The following is a 21193-nucleotide window of genomic DNA, read 5'->3' on the forward strand; positions in this document are numbered from 1 at the left end:
CTAGTAGAGTCATGGGAAATCTTCATTTCATAACAATGGAATTATACTTTGACAGTTACATATAATTTAACATGTTGGAGTCAAGTGAGCAACAGTGACTATTGAATTAAGCGATTCTTACCATCCTCAAATATTTAACTGAGGCTTGGGTGTAAAAGAATCATTCTCTGCTCTGAACTCTGTAATTATTTTTATGGGATCATATGATGTGGGAGAAGAAAAGAATGAAGTCAAATAAAACATAAACTTTACTGCATTTTATTCTTATTTTCCCAATTAATTCTTCCAAGTTCTGCGAGTGAACACCACATTTCAATTGCGGCCAATGAGACCATCCCTGAGCTTATTAACTCCACTGATGATGTAGGAAATGAAATTAATGTCTTCTACATGGTAAGAAACCGTCTCTAAGTCAATATTCTAAATAAGTTATTTGTATTAAGAAATTGAAAAAAAGTTTCAACATTTACTCTCCATTTTTTCTTTGTAACTTAACTATGTTAGAATATTTTTGTTCAAATTGATAATTATATCACTTCTTGACCTTTTTGCAAACTGGTAATTATACGTTGAGTCAGTTTTTAAAAAACAGAGTATCTAATTTCCTTACAATAAGACATATTAACTTAGAATAAGTGCCTAGGGGGAAAATCACTCTGGTGTCAAATAGAGAACTGCAAATCCAAGGTATGTATACTTTATATTGGTTTTAGTATTGATAAGAAGGCCATGTTTTGCAGAAGCCTGACAATTTTAAAAATGAGTTATTTCAAAACTCTTTGAGGATATATTTTCCTTTATTCAGTGAGTCGCTGTCTCTTTTCTGTCTATAGTGCCCTGTTACATGGTTATACTGTAAATTGCCAATGGTAGCACTACAACCGCCTTAAATGATATTTTCACTACATTAATTTTTTTAAATTTTAAACTCTTTGCTAGAAACTTTACCTATGCTCTAGAGCAGGCTGTCATGGGACTTCAGCCTGGGTAACATGTACAGACTCTGTAGCATTCAAGGAGAAAAGAGCATTCAAATCCAATGAATGATTTATGCATGCATGCCATAGAGTGATCCATCCCACTACAAATGCAGCCAGTCCTTGCCTTTTCGGAGAACTGTCAGCAAGGAAGAATGAAGCCCTCTTACAAAATGAGGGAAAACAATGCACACTTTTGAGAGGAATTTGTGTTCGCTGCTAAAATTACTGTGACAAGCTACATTCTGCAAATTGGCACGAATGCAAACTCCCTGCTCAATTCTGGGCTGTGATTTTGTAATTCAGAGTCTCTGGCTTCTGTAGCATAACAGAAAAAGAAAGAAAGAAAGAAAGAAAGAAAGAAAGAAAGAAAGAAAGAAAGAAAGAAAGAAAGAGAAAGAAAGAAGGAAAGAAGAAAATGGAGAGTGTTTGGGTTAAAGAAGAAAATGGGGGGGTGGGGCAGAGGAGAAGAAAGGAAGCTTGATTGTTGTAGATATTCATACATTGTAACTTACCAGGCTCCAGGTATGAGATAATGTTATAAATAACATTAACACAGATAATTAACATAGATACATTGTGTATCTCCAGTTACTTTGCTGTGTTAAGTTCTAGAATTAAATTAATGGGATACAAATAAAAGGACATATTTAGGTGGGACCTAGTGACTTACTACTGGTAATTTTCCCAAAGAAATTACTAATGAATAAAAGTTTCAGCACACTCTTATAAAAGGCTGACATTTTTAACTCTTAACACTGAAATTACTTAAATGACTTGTCATTCATTCGGTGAAGCCAATGTTATATATTCCATGGGAAGACCATGTATTTAGCTACATTTGCTGCACATCAGTTTTCCAAGCTTGCAAGGTCTTCTGTTGTTTTCACATTGCTGCTCATGGGTGAAACAGAGGTGAGGGGACCTAAGTCCTGGAGTTAAAAGCTGGGGCAATACTGCAAATCGGATGATTAGCATGGCGAGTTTCACACAGCTCCTAAGCGTCGATAACACATACCGTCCTTGTGTATGTAGCCATATCCTTAACTAACCATCATGTTTTTGTGAAATATAGCATAATAGACTTTAAGGAACATGAACATTTTAGCTTTCTGTATGTGAGATAAAAATTTTATGATATACTATATGCAAATAATAGCAAGCTATTTATGCAGTAAAGTGCTACTATGGTACTTGGATTGCAGGAAACTTCTGTTTTCTGCTTTATGTTCAATATTTTCCAGTGTTTTTTAGAAGGATTGCTTTTTTAAAAATGTGATCATGTCAGAACATATGATTCCTGACTGAATGTCAGAAGCAGATAGCATTTAACCAAAAGGTGTGCCAGGCAAACCCTGGGCATATTACCCTAAAATGGTTTTGGACCATGTTTGTATGTAAAAGGCCAAGTGTAGCTTCAGGAATCTCCACAGTTCTAAGGCTAGCGAATGGCTCAATCTTCAGCAACCATGGGAATCATTGCATAGCTGAGCAGCTCTCAATACAGAAGGCTCTATCAGCTAGGGAGTCCTGGCATCTGTTGGTGAAGATTAAAGTAAAAAAGAAATCTAGATGTGGCTGTGTGTGCCTGTTTCCCTAGCACTGGGCAGCAGAGCCATGCAGATACTGAGACCTGGCTAGCTGGCCAGCCTAGCCTATATGGGGAACTTTGGACCAGTGAGAGATCATGACTCAAAGAAGTAAGACAGTGATGGAAGAAGACATCTGACCTCCCCGAAATGCACGTGCATGCACACAGACAAACAGATTCATACACTTGTGTGCATGCAGCACACACAAATGCACAAACACTACACACCACACCACACACACCACACACATGCACACATACCACACACACACACATCACACACACCACATACATATATACAACAAACACACATGCACACATACCACACACACACCCCACACACATGCACACAAAACACACACACCACACACACATGCACACATACCACACACACACACACACACACACCCAACACACACACAGGCATAGTGGACATGGCTAGAGAATAGTAATAGTAGTGATCACTGTCAGTACTGATTCCCAGTAGAGTTGAACTGCTCACTGGACTGCTCAGCCTCAGCTGTTAATACACTTTGAGGTCACTTAGCACCCAAGAGCGCTATCCTACTGTGCACCCCACCTCTTTGCTTAACCCTCCTGTAAGAGAACATTGTAATACCCAACCTTGCATGCCTTGGGTTTCCCATATAAACAGTGTAAACTACTGCATAGGTCAGTTGGAGATAGTGACGTATAAAATTCTGTTATAAATTTCAGTAAAGTGTCCCCTCCTTTCTTCTCCGTGTGATGCTTCCTGCGATGGTGTTCAGTAAAAGAGAGAGTGGGGCTCTTTGTTAGGACGGATACGCACAGACACAGGCATGGAGCAGGCAAGACTGCATTCAAGCAGCACAGATTCCAGCTGAAAGAGCAGACAGGCAGGGGTGACGGAAGACACAAGGAGAGCTAAGTGGAGATTTCATGTCTGGGCTTTCCTGGTTAAAGGACACAAAGGGAAGCGCCTTGGTTTCTCTTTTTAGTGCAACATAGCACACTGTCGGCGACTCGGCTGTTGTTGTATCCAATATGACTGCAGCTTCCCCTGGTATTGTCCATGCTCATGGTGTGATTAATCCTACTATTATCCTGGAGCGAAGGATGGAAAAGCATAATAATAGCAACTGCCTATGGGCATCAGTGAGCATTCATACTTTCTGGCTGGCTTAATCAAGCTAATTCCCACATGATGTCATGAGCCACCTTCATGTGGATGATTCAGAATTGTATATAATTTGGTATCAATTAAGAACCAAAGTCACTAGGAGGTGGTGGTGCATGCCTTTAATTCCTGCACTCAGGAGGCAGAGGGAGGGAGATTCCTGAGTTTGAGGCCTGTCTGGTCTACATAGTGAGTTCCAGGACAGCCAGAGGTACACATAGAAACCCTGTCTCAAAAACAACAACCACAGCGATAAAAACCCAAACAAAGAATCAAAGTTACCCCAGTACTCACAAGACAGAGGTAGGCAAATTTCTAAGAGTGTAAGCCCTGATCTAAAAAGTGAGTTCTAGCAAGCCAGGGCTATAAAATGAGAAAGAAAGGACAGAAGGGGAGAGGGCAAAAAGCAGAGAGAGAGAGAGAGGGAGAGAGAAAGAGTCAGTCAGTCTGTCCTGGGGTGATTGTGGCCCAGTCATTAATGCATTTCTCAAGGAAGCAAGAAAATTGAAGTTCTGATTCCTAGAACCGACGTAAGTGCTGGGTGGGTCAGGTGACTGAGCTGCAATTGCAGCAAGCCAGTGAGACAGGCAGAGACAGGAAATCCCCCAGAGAAAGTTAGCTAGGGAGACCAGCAGCATGGGACAGTTCTGGGTTTGATTTAGAGACCCTATCTACCTCAAAGGAAAAGGCAGAATATTGATGGAGGATATTTCCTGATATCAACCTCCGACTTCCGCACAAACACTCACACAAAAATGCGTGTGTATTTATGTATGCATGTGCCCAATGTATGTGAGCATACCTTGACAGATGCACATAGACCACACGCACATAGACATGAAAAGAAGAAAAAGGAACCCAAGTCCTATGTATGATGGCAAGGATGCTTTTGAAAGAGCCGAAAACCATTACATGTCTTTTTTTTCCTGTATAGATTAGAAAAAGGGGGCAGTTCCCAATGCCTGCACTTCAGCTGTCAATTTCCTTTCCTAATTTGACATCAGATGGTTATCCCGTACTGTACCCAACTAGATGGTCGTCTTCTGACGTAAGTTATGTGTGCTTTTCAATCATGTCACTACTGTTATCCTCCTTTTCAAAAGTTACATTGACATATTCACTTTGTGTGAGGCTGTGCATGCACGTGCCACAATGCACGAGCGTGGTCAGGGGACAACGTGTAGTAGTCACTTCTCTCCTCTACCATGTGGGCCTTTTGCAATTTGGTGACTCGGGCATCAGGCTTAGCAGCAAGTGCCTTTCACCAGAGGCCCTAGGACAGAACCTATGTCATTAGGCTAGCAGCGAGCACTTTTTCCCTGCTAAGCCGTCTCTCCAACCCACTGCTAGCTTCTTCTCCTGATATGAGTGAGTCTCCAGCCCAAGAACACAGGTGTCAAACTGGGAAACATATACAAATGCTTTCTTTTCCCCTGATACAATGTATGTATATTCTATTATAAATTTTATATATTTGTGTCTACACATCTTTTATCCCTATGTATTTATATAGATTTATATATAAACATGTATGTTATATATATATATAATTTAATATATTGTGGAAATTAATCAGCTTTTCTTTGAAAAACAAAAAAATTCATAATTGCATTACTCATGAATTAATTAGCTCCACTTGCATCCTTCTTCTCTGTTGTGCAAACACAATGATTATTACGTGGGGCGGGAATCCACCGTGATGTCCTACAGCCTCCTCCATCCTGCCCACTCCCAAAGGACCTTCAGTATATATCAATGACTGCTGCCCACGGGCTCTTCCTGTTACTGCACCCACTGACCTTGCTCTGTTGGCTTTGGCAGTGTCTAATGATGAGATATTTTGGTTTCTTAGAATGTGAACTGCAAACCTCAGAGCCTTGAGGATCCTTTTGGTATCAACTCTGGGAAGAAAATGACAATATCCAAGTCTGTGGATCTCAAGAGAGGCACGATCCAGGTGAAATAAGCTCTGTTCATCCTTTACAGTCCCTGGGTGGGGCACATACACTGTCAGTGTAGGTGTAAGTAGCCATTTCAGGATAGATCCCGGGATCAGACTCGCACCCTAATGGGTCCCTCTGATGATCCAACAGGACTGCGGTACCTGTAAACTTGCCACCATCACGTGTAATCTCGTTCCTTCTGATGTGAGCCAAGTGAATGTGTCACTCATCTTGTGGAAACCGACTTTCATAAAAGTAAGTGGCTGCATTGCTCTAGGCAGTATTGAACCCAATCAGCGTCCGTTCACTGTTAAGTATGTGTGCGCAAAATTAATAGAGTGGCGCTTTACTTTGGGGCATTCTATGCTATTATATTCTTTATCCCTCCAAAGCCACATCTATCTGAATGCAGGAGGGTTTGAGACGCGGTTTGTTGTATTTTGTATGTCTTGTTTGTTTCTTTAAAGAAATACTGAGTTGGCCGTATGAAGCTGAGAATTTTAGGTTTGGTCCTATTAAGATGCTAATGTGGGTGATGAAAGCTTACGATTGTTAATTTCATACATAACCCTAAATAAATGCCTGTGCATAGTCCTCACTACTGCAATGAAGCCATCCCATTCCCAGATTTGTGAGAGGCAAGGTTTGGTGTTTGTTTTCCTAGAGAAAAATCTGAGTAGAAATTATTTTGAAGTTTCCCCTCTCGTTCTGTAAGAAGGTTCTAAGGGACAGTTTGGTGGGGGGCGGAGAAGAAAGAAGGAGGTGTCTCTAGTTTCACACAGTACACACTGTATCTTGAGCACATCTACACCGTGCCACGCCCCCTTCCAGCTCCTCCCACAGCCTTCGCCCCGCCCCCTTCCAGCTCCTCCCACAGCCTTCCTGCTGCCCATAGGCATGGTGCGGGGCGCGGTGGTCATCCACTAAAGACATGGGGAACCCACCAGTGGCCACATTCCTAGCAACACTAAACAGACTCCGTAGACTGTGTTCTGTATTTACTCCTATGTAACAACAATAAAGGACACTAGGTAACAAATGTGATAGGGACTGGGAGTTTCCGGAAGGGCTGGAGGGAGGAGAAGGAACCGGAAGTGCTGTACCTGGGAAGGGTTGGAGGGAGGGGAAGGAGCCGGAAGTGCTATGCCTATATTTCTTTAGTTTAAAATGTATTTTTAAAAAGAAGAAAAAAGAAAAATGACCTCCCCAGCAGCCATCAGAAGTTAGTCAGCTAGAGCTGGGACCTGGGCAGCCGCTCCACAGTCCACATTGGAATCTTTTTGTTGTTGTTTTTCACAACAGGCCTTCTCTGCCTTCTCTGTGTAGCCCTGGCTGTCCTGGACTGGCTCTTTAAACCAAGCTGGCCTCGAACTCACAGCGATCTGCCTGCCTCTGCCTCCTGAGTGCTGGGATTAAAGGCGTGCGCCACCACCTCCAGGCTCACACTGGACTCTTTAGCTGGGTTGAACTCACCTGGGTGACAGCAGTAGGAGTGACGTAACTGCACTGCTCAGCCATGAGCACCTCTCATCGCTATCAGCACAGTGAGTTAATAATGAACTCCACCTGCCTTCCAGGCACATTTTTCCAGCTTAAATCTTACTATACGGGGAGAACTTCAGAGTGAAAACTCATCGCTGACTTTAAGTAGCAGCAACCGGAAACGAGAGGTAAGTGGGGCTGCCGGGCTGAAAGCGCTGTGCATTTCACTCCAGAAGTGCCCATGGTGTTTTATGATCGCATACAGGGGCTCAAGCAGTGACTACTTTGACTCGCGTGTCAGACATTATTTGGTTTCCTTTTCCTTGGCTTCTAATGTGATTTCCACAATACGCTTACTCCTTAAAAGAAAGGAAAGCCGTGCCGTTTACAACTCACGGGCCACGTTTTGCTGTATTGTTTTTAACGATAACAGTCCCTGAATGTTTCCACTTGTACTTAGTGACCCTTGGGATACTTGTGAGTTTCCTCCTTTGGAGCTGACACTGAAATCTACTTACAGAAAAAGCTTGTATACTGTGTGTGTATTTACATATATATGTACATATATTTAAAACTCCATATATAAGTAAATATATACTTAAATATTTAAGAACATATACACTTATACACATATATTTATATATAAAACTATACGTGTAAATGCATATACTTATGTATAGTTTTAAACGCATACACATATATTTAAATACACACAGTATCCAGGCTTTTTCTGTAACTATATAGACATATATTTATATATAATATATATTTATATGTAAATATAAATAGCAAACCAATAAATATATTTATATGCAAATATATGCAAATTCCTTCCCTTAGTCATTGGAAAATCCAAAACAAAGATGAGGCCACTCAAGCTGAGTCCTTGGTAAAAATACAAGTATTTTACTCTTGAATTCTTAGAAAATAAAGCCAAAGGACTTGTTTTAGATTAAAGCATGATTTTTTTTTTTCATCTTATCCTGGGAAAATGTAGAAATACCATCTGAATGAGCCCTGCTATGTAAGTTGTAAAACTCTGTTTCCAAGTGCTCTCCTTTTTGGCGTTACTAAATTAGATATTATTGGACATTTTGAGTAAATGAAAGGCCTTTTTAAATGTAAACCCGATGTTTTCTCTGTATACTGTCATGAGATTAATTACACTGTTTGGTAGAAAAATATAGCCTACAAGAACTTCGTGTTCTGGGAGTCCTAAAGGCTGTTTATCAGTGTTAACAACCTTGTTTAATAATTTTCAGCTGGCTATTCAGATATCCAAGGACGGGCTCCCAGGCCGAGTCCCGCTGTGGGTCATCCTGCTGAGCGCCTTCGCTGGCCTGTTGCTGTTAATGCTGCTCATATTAGCCTTGTGGAAGGTGAGCGCCCGCGGTCACTGCCGCTTTTTCTTCTAACCACCAACACACAAACGGCAAACGAGTCCCGACACCAGCACACAAACGGCAAATGAGTCCCGACACCAGCACACAAACGGCAAACGAGTCCCGACACCAACACACAAACGGCAAACGAGTCCCGACACCAACACACAAATGGCAAATGAGTCCCGAGTGACTGATGCTTTGCAATGTAGGAGCATGTAAACACCTTTGTGATAAGCAAGATTTTTTTAAAAAGAAAACATTTCACACATCAAGTGCCATGCATCTCATTTTTGCAAAGGAAAAAAGTTTACCTTAATCGAGGATACATATATTCAAAACTTCCAGGGGACCTCTTTACAGGTGAGGATTAGTGAAGACCATTTAACACTTAACTACAATTTTAGGAAGGATATGTAAATCTTTTAACAGTAAGAAAAGCAGGAACGTTCTATGACAAAAGTAAAGACTGAATTCCTATGTCAGTGATGACATACAAGGGACAGTTAGATTCATGGTTGACACGAACCTGGTTTTAGCCACATCACTCTCAGAATGGTTCTTTGGTGTATAAACAGAAAAAAAAAACACATTTTCTGCAATAATTGTGTGGGTGTATAAGGAACAAGCAATATAATTAACTGATAAAATGAAGGCCATAAACTTGAGAGATCCCCTATATCAAATCCTTTTGGGACACCAAGTGATAATCTGTTTTCTCTCCAGTTACTGAGATGGTTTGTTTAAGGTGAGAAAGGAAAGAACACATCATTTTCAAACAAGCTATGATGATAGCTTTTTACCAGAAAACAAATTTCCATAGAAAAGCCAAATTCAGTGGGATTCTTTCTGGCATTAACATACTCCTATATTTTACCTCCTGGTTTATTAAGTAAATTATGTGAAAATGGAAAAGTGATTACACACTCATTTTTCCTGACGAAACAACAATAGAACTACTTAACCAAATAGTTTATACAGCAAGTTTCTTTCCTGCCTAACTACAGCTGTTACCATCCTCTCTGGCTCTTACGTGAGGACAAACTTCCTCTGTGGGGGACTTCCTCCCAGGAGAACATGTACAAATAGCCCTGAGTTCCATAAATAGAATCTGTGATCCTACCCCCAAACCCCCTACTCCTCCCCCCCCCCCCAGGAAGTCCCAAGACACACACAGTTCTCATTCACTGTCCTCTGATTGGTCCAACATGCCAGTGTTGTCTGCAATACCTGGCGCTGCCACACTGTGGCGCCCAAGGCCTGGTTTATAGGTTGGGCTTGGCTGTGATTTCCCCACCTCTGATTCACACTGTGCGTGATGACGCCTCCTCAAGTAGCCTTGTAGTGTGAGCTCTGACTGATTGGAACTCTCATATGGCCATAGGAAAGAAGAGAGGATAGCCGGGGCTGATATTTGGATGGGTTCTCTCTGGCTTCATAGCTCTGTTTAAAGCAAACAAAAGGGAATTTTCATCCATCTATTTGTACATCCTTGGTCTGAAAAGGCCTAAGTGTAAAAATAAAAGCATTTCCAGTCAGTGTTGTGTTGACATATACCTATGGCTCCTGAGATCTCCTTTACCACCCACAGAAGGTCAGTTAACAAACTTTGGGCTGTCTCGGGCTGAGTGTGTTGCGTTAGTTCAAAACACCTCCGCGAAAGGCTTCACAATCAGAACTCTGATTCCGAAGTAGACAGAGGGAGCGAGCTCTTAGTAGGTGCTCTTAGTAGGTGTGCCAGGAGCTCTGTTAAGCACCCTGCCTTAAAGCGCCCTTGCAGTTATGAACCTGAGCCTGTAAATGAGGAAGGGAATGTACACACAAGCTCCGCATGCTCTCCGGGGCCACACAGCCAGGTGGGTTCTGAGTAAGAACTTGAATACTTACTACCTGGTTCCATTCTGTGGTCCTTACAGTACAACTAAGCGTGTACTGTGTAAACACTAAAACAAAGGTGAGGGGAGGGAGTCCCTCCCTCAAGATTATCAGCTAACAAACAACTAGGTTCTACCAACAAACTGCCTCTTAAGCTTCTGTATTACTTTAATAGATCGCATTGCTGCACAGTACAGGGAAGACCACCATAAATTCTTAGAAGCATGTAAAATAACTGGTTTTACAATAAAATCCCCTGGTTCAGTTCAGAGTAACATATAAAGTAAAATGCCGCCATCTGAAGAAAAGTCTCTCTTTGACTCCTTACAGGATCCAGTCAACTAAACTTCAGTAAATAACTCAGTATAATAAGATGCTTCTGAAATTTAAAAAAAAAAAAAAAAAAGCATTTGCCTAACGTTTATTATAACATGATGTTATCATCGGTGTACTTTATTAGTCACGATTGCTAATTTCTTGCTGTGACTAATTCATATGGCTTTGATCATCAAAACATACAAATAGGATAAAACAAAACAAAGCTGTGTGCCTAAGACACTACTGCCATCCACCCAGGCCTGTGGACAAGGAGGACAGGCGTAGCACCACCTTACATCTTAATCTTTTATTTATTGCTATTTATTTATTTAACAGTTACTCTACATTTTGCATTGATCACCTATTTCTCACCACAGGGCTTTGGACTAGGTTAATTCTTAAGAGGAAGATTTATAATACAGAAAAGCAGAACCCCAGAGAAGGTCTGGGGGGCGGGGGTGGTCACAAACTTATTTTCTGTTTTTTCAAACTTTGGCTAAGATTGTCTAGGTTTATCTATTCAGGAGCTGCAAATTACATTCTTCTAGTGTAGTCCAAGTAGTCAGCTTCCCTTAAGAAAATTAGTTTTTAGAGAATTTGTTAGGTGGAGAGGTTGAGATCTCAGAAGTTCCATCTTGAAGATGGACCTTGAGAAACATCTAGAAACAAAGGAGGTTGGGAAAGGAGCTGGTCAAGAGAGGAAGGAGAGCCTGTGAATAGACAGCCGGGGAAGAACCAGAAGACAGGTCCTAGAACCTACCTCCCGCTGTGGTGAAACCTCAGGGACTTGCTGCCACCTTGAGTCAGAGGGCACAGCAGAAGGGCTGAGTGGAAAGCAGATGTGGGGCTTCCGTGTTTACAACGGAGGAAATGGCTGGTGTTCAGGAAAACACAAACTCAAGGCAGTGTTCATGCTCACTTCTTCTCTCATCACCCTTTCCTCATCTCCACCAACTAGATTCTGCAGACAGCAGCCCTGACTAAAACTTCCTCACTTGTGGGGCGCTTACTTTTCATTATCCCTTCTAAGCCCTCAAGTGTTCAGTCCTTATCTATGAAGTGTATATAGCCCCAGGCTGAGGAAACAGCTCAGTTAGTAAGGTGCTTGGTTAACAACCGTAAAGACCCAAGATCCAGCCCAGAGTGGTGCAGTGGTGGTGACTGGAGAGATGACTTGTCAGTTAAGAGCATGAACTGCTCTGACAGGGGACCTGAGCTCAGTTTCCAGGACCCATGTCATGGCTCACATCTGCCTGTAACTCCAGATCTGACATTTCTCACCTCTGAGGGCACCAGCTGTCACATGCACATACACACACACACACACACAGATACACACAGACACACACACACACACACACATGAGGCGGGGAGGGAGGGAAGAAGAGAGAATTACATATAATAAAAAAATAAATAAACTGTAAAGAAAAGTTTTACATGTTGACATGTAGTTATAACATGAATAAAGTCCCAGCCCCAGCACGGACACCAGAGCCAGATGCTCCCTACCTCCTTCCCTCTCCAAAGGGTTCTCTGGCTATTCAGGCTAGTCTAATGGACCAATGAAAGCCACCATCTCAAAAACAAACAGACAGACAGACAGTGCCTAAGGAACTATGCCCAAGTTTGGCTTCTGCATGCACAATGTACACCCCGCCCCCCCCACAGGAACATGTGCCTGCACATCTATACCTAGCCATAGATCCACATGACATACATATACTACATTTGCAAATAATTAATTCACTCAAATTTTTTTCAAAAATTAAAGCACACATTTTTAAAGCTACTTTCCTAATACCTCAGGTTTTTTAAAAAAAGTATTTGGTTTAAAGAAGATTAAATTATATAACTGAAATTTAATTTATTCAGTACAACTTAAAACAAGGTCAGCTCACTTCCAAAGACAAGCATCTTGCAGCCAAAGAGCTCTGAGCTCCAGCTGCCATCAACCTCCCATCCTCTATCAGGAAGTGTGCCTCCCCCCCCCATTGCCCCCCCCATTCCTACTGCCCATCTTTTAGCACTCCACCCTGGGCTTCCTCCCCACTTTCTCCCTGAACTTTCCTAGAGAGGGCACAGGCAACCATGATCACCACTGAACACCTGGCAACCAGGTCTGTGACGACAACAACTAAAACGAAGCTACAGAAGATCCGAGGGCTCTGCCGTGGCTCGTTCCATGTTAGCCGAGGCTCCTGGCCTAGATCTCTCTAGTGTGCTTTCAACCCTGTAGCTGCGCCTCTAGGCTCTGGTCTAAGAGATCATGGCAGCCTCCATTTCTTACTTTTAGGTGGTTAACTTTGCTCTCTAGCTTGGTCTAGACGGTTGCTGGTCTCCTAGTTCTGCCTCTCCAACCTGCCATGTTTTCACAGCTGCCACTGCTCTGTGAGAGTTGAGCCAATGGGCAGCAGCCAGGAGTGTTTTAGATTTTGAGCTTGGGTTGTCTCACTGGGAGCTTCTTCCTCTCACCCCTGCCAAACTATGATGAAATGTGATTTTTTTTGAGGGTGTAGATACCTGAAATTAGTTGGGCTCCATTTGTAGAAAGTCCTTTTATTCTTTCTAAAGTAATTAATGCAGGAAATTATTATGACAACAGTTTTCTTTCTCTTTTGTCCCCCGACCCCTTTGAGACACTGCTTCTCTCTGCAGCCCCAGCCAACCTGGGCTTTCCCTTTAGACCAGGCTGGTCTTGAACTCACAGAGATCTGCCTGCCTCTGCCTCCCTGAGTTCTGGGATTACAGGTGTGTGCTACCACACCTGGCAACAGCAGTTTTCTTTAACTAGTTAGTTCCCCAATGGTTAACACAGAGAAACTATGATTTATTATTAATCTGTAAGCACTATTCTGGGCAGATTCTGAGTTGCTAGTACCTTTAAAGGCCACACAAAAGTCAATCACTTGCCAGCTGCCGACTCCCGGGCAGCTTCTGCTTGGTCTGCCGTAACACCCATAGTCCCTGTTGCCCCATGGCAGCTCCTGTCTCTTCAGTTTCTTCTCCTGCTAACTCTTCTCCTGCTCTCGTGCCCAGACTTTCTAATTCATGTGTCAATTAGATTATATCCAGATATTAGCATTTATTATCTAAATTATAATAGCTAACTGTTTTTTTTTTTTCTCAACAGATTGGATTCTTCAAAAGGCCACTAAAGAAGAAAATGGAGAAATGAAATATTTTACAGGAGAAAAAAAAAACAGTAACAATCACTCAATGTTCTATCCTCAGGTTTGCCTCAATCATGTGAGAAGAAATTCAGAAATGTAACCAAAGACATGGTCACATAACTATGTAATCCATCATCCATCCAGGATGACTTACTAGGAAAGTGACAGATCAAGTGTGACCCAAAGGAGGACCCAAAGATTTAGTTTAGAAAGTGAAATTTTTAAATAATAACTCATTTTTGTTGAGTAAGTGAAATGACAAGAGGTTTTAAAGGAGACTCGTCAACATAAGTCTGTTTATGTGTTTAAATGCCATGCAGAGTATCTTAAGGGATGAACAGACAGAGCTCTGCCGTCTCTGGAACAGTCCCTTTAAAAAAAAAATAATGCGGTTGAGCTTAAATTCTATGTAGAATAGACAGTCAAGATAGAGTCATTATTTAGAAGCAAATACACTGAATCTATTAGTTTAAACTTTTGCAAAAAGTAAAAATGCTTAATTTATATTGAGCTCTAAAACAAAAAACTCATTTATAAAGAAAAAAAACACTTAAAGCAGTTTGTGTAGCTTAACAGTGAATAGTCACGAAGAGCCACACTGTGTGTGTGTGTGTGTGTGTGTGTGCGCGTGCGTGTGTGTGTGTGTGTGTGTGTGTGTGTGTGTGTGTGTGTGTGACTCCCTGAGGGTTTCTTAATGACCCTTGCGCATGGATAGATGACGCAGAAAGGCTGACGTCACCTTTGCTGAGCTGCGGCTCCCAGGACGTTACATTAAGTAGGAGGCTTCTCAACTCTTCAGTATACATTCATTTAAGACCCCAAAACATTTGTTTATTTTTTAAATTATTTTCCAAACACATTTCATGTTATTATTAAAAAAAAGTGTCCTGAGTTAGTGTTACATTTTACCAAGAACACTCTGCTTTTTGAATGTGGCATAGTGATATTTAAATAGAAAGCCAGGTAATTTAAAGAACTTATACCTTGAAAGCCTAAACTAACAGAAAGATACCACCCATCCGTATGTACTTCTGTGTTTCTGGAATGATTCCTAAGGCCCTTGAGCTCTGCTGTAATGTAAGCCCCAGGTCCTGCTCCATTTCTAAGATAAATAGCAGTGGATGAGTGTACAGTGGGAACTACTGCTGTAAACTTTGCTCATCCTTCTGATCCAGAGCCGCTTTGCCACGTGATCGACACAAGTCGGGAACCTGTCATATCCAGAAAGATCTGGATTCTGCTCTCCTCAGAACACAGCAAGCCAGCAGAGAAAATAAGTGCTATGGATATTTTTAAAAATGTGTTTCTGAGGAATTATCTTAGGGCTCAGATACAAGCCTACCTCTTGGCTTTCCAGTCCTATGTGTGAGACCCTAAAGATGGACACCAGGACACCACAGTCATCCCTGGCTGGAAGAAATGTGGACGGGAAGATAGAAGAAAGAAAATGTGTTCCTCATTCTGACCGCCTCTTGCCAGCTCCGCAGCGCATACTTTCCTCCTGCTCTTCTGTCTCCAGCAAAACGCAGATGTTTCTTGCCTGGTTACCGTGCTGTGCAGCCGCAGCGCACACCTGCCCGGCAGCCCTGCTCCTGGCTCCACGCCTCTGGGAATGAAGTTCAACTGATACCTTTAGATTCATGTTTGACATCTGGGACTGCAAGGCCCTGAACTTTGCACACTGAGCTGTAAGTGGGCGTACTTAAACTAAATTTTTTGAACCTTTAAGGAAAGGGAGGAAGAACTGTTTGGCCAGATAAAAGTGGTGCTGCTTGCCTGCCAGTTTTTAACAGAAGTCATTCCTGGTTAGTAGATACTTAAGGAGCCAGACATCTCACTTCTCAGCTGTGGTGATTGAGTCTGTGTATGTGTGATTGCATGCACACACATGCACATGTCATTTAAACCCAGAACAACTGAAGAATGTGAAATGACAGAACTTACTAAAAGAAAGAAAAAAAAAGAAAGAAACACAAAAGCAACAGTGGTAATGAAACTTTGTCTCCTTTGCTTTTTATACAATATTCACTTTCATTAACATTTAAGTTTAGTTGTCATTTCATAAACTACAAATTAAAATGCAGAGGCCTTAGTTTTTAAAATGGTAACTTGTGTCCAAAATTAGCTTTATAGTAATATCCTAGAACACTTAAATAATTAAGAAATATACTAAACTCTTATCATGTTATTTCAAGATAATAAGAAAATTGGGTTATACTTAAGACTATTCATGAGCTTATGGATTTAATTAAGTTGCCAAATATTTTGTAAACTTGGTTACTTTTTAAAGCAGTGTTGCTTCCACTATGAACTGCACTGTGCATGCATTCACTTTCTTTTTTTTTTTTTTTTTTTTTTTGCATTCACTTTCTTGAGTAAACGTACAACGGAACACAGACAAGTTCCTCAACAAGGTGTTCTTCAAGAGGAAAAATACCCCAATCTCTAACTTCTGTGGCTTTATTCTTCTCTCCATGGCCACTTTCAAACAACAGCATGACCCTGTTTAGCTTGCAAGATTCCTAGAAATGTGTGTCAGATGTTACTAGCTAGGTTGACATGCTAGAGTGCACCACTGAAATCAAGTATACACCACATCATGGAAAAATTGATGGTTAGAGATGAGGGCCAATGTTCAGAATCTATATACACACCTAAGCACACGCTATAATCAATCCCAGAACTTGGGATGCTACATATTACTCTTTAGCTATAATTTCTAAAATTAATCATGCTTTAATATGAATAAACTAACATGAGCTTGCAGGAGGAAGGGGTTGAAAGCAAGAAAATACAGGTTGGCCCTCACTGAGAACTGGAGCACTCAGGACACACAAAGAAACAGTCCCACTTTCTCAAGGAACTCAAGGGTCCAGACATGACATGAGGGAAGGTCTTCTTTGACAAATATTTCTAACTTTTGTGATCCAATTTAGACTTTGATGGTGTAATTTGCTAAATTATTTCTCTTTGCGCACCAGCATCTTAGGCAAGTTAGACGCCAAATATTTTCTGTGTCATAAATATACTTGAAAAAAACTTCTAGAAAGAGATTTTTATACAATTTGATGCTTAGACAGCAGGAATAATTTTATCTATAAATAAATTATATGTGTGTATAATTTATTTATATATGTGATGTGCATATAATATCATAGAAAGTCATCTACTTTTTATTCTATAAACCAGAGTCTAGGCTCAATTAGAAAGCAGAAATATTTGTAAAAAAAAAAAAAAAAAAGAAGAAGAAGAAGAAGAAGAAGAAAGAAAATATTAGTTTGCGATACACTAGGACTGTGTTGCAGTACACGCTGTATGAAAAGCCTGGTTTTACTCTCACTAGGGCCACAGCCACTGACCGCCATGGAATGTGCTTTCCATAGTAGCTTCTTCGCCGAGCCCACCATCAGTTCCATATGAACTCCCTACCCTGGGCTACACAATGCTGAGCAAACTAGAGAAGACCCTGGTCCACAGTCTGTCTCGCGTCCCAGGTGCATGTTATCACACAAATAAAGTGGCTTCTGGAAAACAAGCTGTTGAGAACAGCATTTTATGCAGCCTTTATTCCTTCTTCAAGCCTCCCAGGCACGAACCCTTCTCCCATCCTTTCTTCCCACGTGGAAGTTTCAGGAAGATTATTTTGGTAGCCTGTTAATAATACGTGTGCTCCTTTTGCTATGAATGCCAACCTCAGTGAATGGATTATTCATGGTTTCCAACCCAATTTCCTTAAGGAAAGGGTTGGCATGGCATCATTCCGTAAGATGAACTTCCGAGATGAAGCATCCTTCCTTAAGAGGTTTACAACCATATGGCCCGCTGTTGTTCTCCAGGGATCTATGGGAGAAACGAGGGATTTAGGCCTTCAAGTCCTTAAGTCTTCTACAATCCTCACCCTCACCCAAAGGGAAGTTCTAAAAACTGAAAGAAGAGCATTTTCCTCAAGTTGATGCTGCCTTAAAATTGTAATATGTGAATCAATTGCGTATAAAAAGACTTCCAATTGGACAGTGGCCCCCAAGCTCCACCCACCCAGAACCCACAGCGCACCACTGCCCACTAACACTGTGCGGAAAGGAAAGCCCACATGCAAAGCTGGCTGCAGCCCAGTGGTTGAGCGCACAGCGAACTCATGCAAGGTGCTGGGTTTGAGGTCTAGCACCACAGAGAGGGAAGAGTATGATCATGCCACCGTTTCCCAAATGGGAGCACAACACTGCTAAAAACAAACCAACAGAATATATAAATTAAAAAAAAAAAAAACACCAAATAAAAAGCAACGGCGCTAAACTGTTACAATTGTGCAGGCTAATCCGTATCTTTCATGCTCGTATTAAAAATTTTCCTCGAATTTAGAAATTCAGGGTAAGAGATTTAACCACCAGCTTTGAGGAGATTGTAGGGTAGCATGTGGGGTCAGGCAAGTTCCAACCCTGACGTTGCTAAAACATCTGGCCTGGGGAATGCACAGCTCCCAGCCTATGGAAATAGGTCTTCTGGCATGACGAAGGGCCTGAGCTTAAATCCAGAGCCTCCACTGTCCCCACAGTCAAGACTCTGCTCCCCACCCCAGCCGCACTTAAGCAGCACTTCTTGGTGAAATTTTCCCACACCAAAGATGTGCAAGGCAGAGTCTCACAGCTGTTGCATCTGAGAGCAGCCCTATTTGGTTTCTTTGTTGCTTGCGTACTGCAAAACTTTCTCCCCACTATACAATAAGTTGGAGACTTGCTGCAATATTTCCTTAGTTTTTCTTCTTCAACAGCCTGCAGGATTTGAGCCGTAGAAGGTGGACACCAGGAGCTAGTCTGCTTGCAGGCCTCCTTGGCGTTCCAGATGGTCTTTTTCCTTCCTTGCCTTACAGATGTTTTCACTTGGGCCTTCCTCAGCAAGGTTGCTCCATGCCGTACACCCGTTGTAGGAAGTAGGCTAGTGTCATGTCATAGCCCAGCAAGGGTGTCCCATGCTGTACGCCCTTGTAGGAACTAGGCCAGTGTCATGTCATGTTTTGTGAACAAAGACCCGGAAGCCCTTTATCTATCACAACATGGAAACCGTGGCTATAAAGCAGGAGCCGAGGCACTGAGCACCTTGACCGTGTCTGACATAGGACTGTGGAGTTTTAGAGACTCATCCACCACAGTCTAAGGCTGAGTAGCTAATCTCTCATTTGTTTGACTTATGCAAAAAGACTGAAGATAAAAATCTTAAAAGGAATCTTCCAAATGGCATCAGAATGAAAGCCCACTGTGTCCACAAACAATTCCTGGTAGTATCATCTGTCCCTGTGTCTGTATTTTAAAAGCTGGAGAGAGATGGAGTGAGAGAGGGGTTGAATATGGTTTTTCCTTTTCTCTATAGAGCAGCCACAGTGAAGGAAGCCAACACATGTAGAGCTAATGTCACATGACAGCTTATACATTGATAAATACAAAAGAAATGGGAGTAGATGAGGCCATGAAACTACCTGTCTCTGATGTCTACTACCCAATCCATGAACATGGCCAAGGCTCCCAAGACTATGTTTCCCATCCCACAGTACTCACAAATGTCCTTGTCACTATAAGAGCAAAAGTACATTCTTACTTACAAATTAACCCCAGGCTAACTCTCTGGGGTTAACACACCTCACACTTATGTGCAAACCATTGTCTGAAACAGCATATTAGAGACTCTTCGTTCTGGAACCACTCCACGAGGGGGGGTCCTGGTGACTAGACTAACACCTCAGTCTGAGACACCTGCGGCACTCACTCCCTCAGGAAGCAGCAGGTCTTGTCTGCAGGGTTAGCAAATGCTGGCCTGTGGGCAGGGCATGCTGTTTTCTGCTACTGTGACCCTATAAGACTGGTAATAGGTAGTGTGCACTATGTATCCTTTGTATTAAAAAGTATATTACATTTTGTCTCCTGCCCTGGAGCATTGGTTGTACTTCCAACACAGATTTCTGCACTGTCTAATTTAAAGTATCGCATTGCTGATTTTGCTAACTTACCTCAAAACTGAACTCATTAAAGGGACGACTTAAAGAGTATGCAAATAGGCTTCTTAGAAAATGGCTAGGTTAAAAATGCTTTGTTGACACTTGAGAACAAAGAAGTACACACTCTTCCAAAGAAACTTGTGGAATTTGCTGCAAGGTGACAGTCATTTAAGATGTATAATTAGAACACACTGGGTGTGTGAAAGAGCATTTTGAATGTGCTGTGTATGGCGTATCCTGTGCACTGCTCTGAGGTCAAAGGTTTGATATTTTTGTATACTTCCACCTTGTCTTGTGCTTCAGTTGTGTCATTTACGTCAAGGTAGATGAGCATCCTGTTTTATGTCTTAAATAAAAAAAAAAATGAGTCAAAGAAGAATAGGATTACTGTGATTTTAAATACATATTTTCTCCAAAGTGAATGTGACTTCTTCCAAAATACCAATTATTTTTAACGTTTCAGAGCAGCCTTTACTTTGGTACTCTACAAGGAAGACATAAAAAGCAAATTAGGCTTGTCTGCGGTGTTTCCTGTACGAGATGCAATGTGCTTGTCTTGCAAACTTGAGACGAAAGCCACAGAATCTATACGACTGCATGATTTCTTCTCGTGGGATGTTTTAATAGTGAATTGTTCGCTGTATGATAGCTTAGACCACTGAGGATGTAGAGTGATACACACCAAGTCTCTGTGACCTTGAAACGTAGGGATGTGTCTCCATCAACAGGCAGGCAATTCTGGGGTGGACACCAACAGCAACTGGGCATCTTCTGATTCAATTCAGGAATATCCATGATCGACCCGGAGGTAATGCCAGGTCACTCATCCAAGGCTGTCCCTGTGTTAGCTGCTGGTGACACCACCAGAGTTTTTAACCTTTGTTTCTAACCAACAAGTTTTGAGTCAGGACTCCCACAGTCCTCTCCTTGAATTCAGTATTGTCATATAACATGGAGAGGCACTTATATTCACTGGCTTGTTGTGACAGGTATTACTAAAGACATAGCTGAAGACATGCCCAGGGTGGCAGAAGATATACACAGCTTCTGAGCCTCTCTGGGCACCACATCCTCCAGGGACCTCTGTTGGTCTAGCAGTGTGGACCGCTCTGGACCTTGTCCTTTGGGAAACCACAGACACCTCTCTGCATAGCGCAATTACCGAGAGGGTAGACTGGGAAACACAAGAGGCCTGTCCTCCTCGTTGTGAAGTATGAATCCTCTGGAGAGAGGCTGATGGAAATGACTTCTAGAGATATATTTAAATATTTAAGAATAGGCATATGGTTTTAACTTTTAATTAATATTCT

General features: G+C 41.8%; 1 protein-coding gene across 1 annotated transcript in view; it reads left to right on the top strand.

The window, feature by feature from the left end:
- Positions 1-15524, top strand: part of Itga1 (integrin subunit alpha 1) — a 144583-nt gene extending 129059 nt beyond the window's left edge. Inside the window, exons 23-29 of the mRNA XM_051172259.1 lie at positions 291-393; positions 4662-4775; positions 5580-5684; positions 5821-5925; positions 7248-7340; positions 8415-8531; positions 15417-15524. Coding sequence (XP_051028216.1) covers positions 291-393; positions 4662-4775; positions 5580-5684; positions 5821-5925; positions 7248-7340; positions 8415-8531; positions 15417-15524 — 745 coding nt within the window. The remainder of the gene's footprint in view (positions 1-290; positions 394-4661; positions 4776-5579; positions 5685-5820; positions 5926-7247; positions 7341-8414; positions 8532-15416) is intronic.
- The last annotated feature ends 5669 nt before the right edge of the window (positions 15525-21193 follow it).

The sequence above is a fragment of the Acomys russatus genome, chromosome 30, assembly GCF_903995435.1.
Source record: "Acomys russatus chromosome 30, mAcoRus1.1, whole genome shotgun sequence".
NCBI lineage: Eukaryota > Metazoa > Chordata > Mammalia > Rodentia > Muridae > Acomys > Acomys russatus.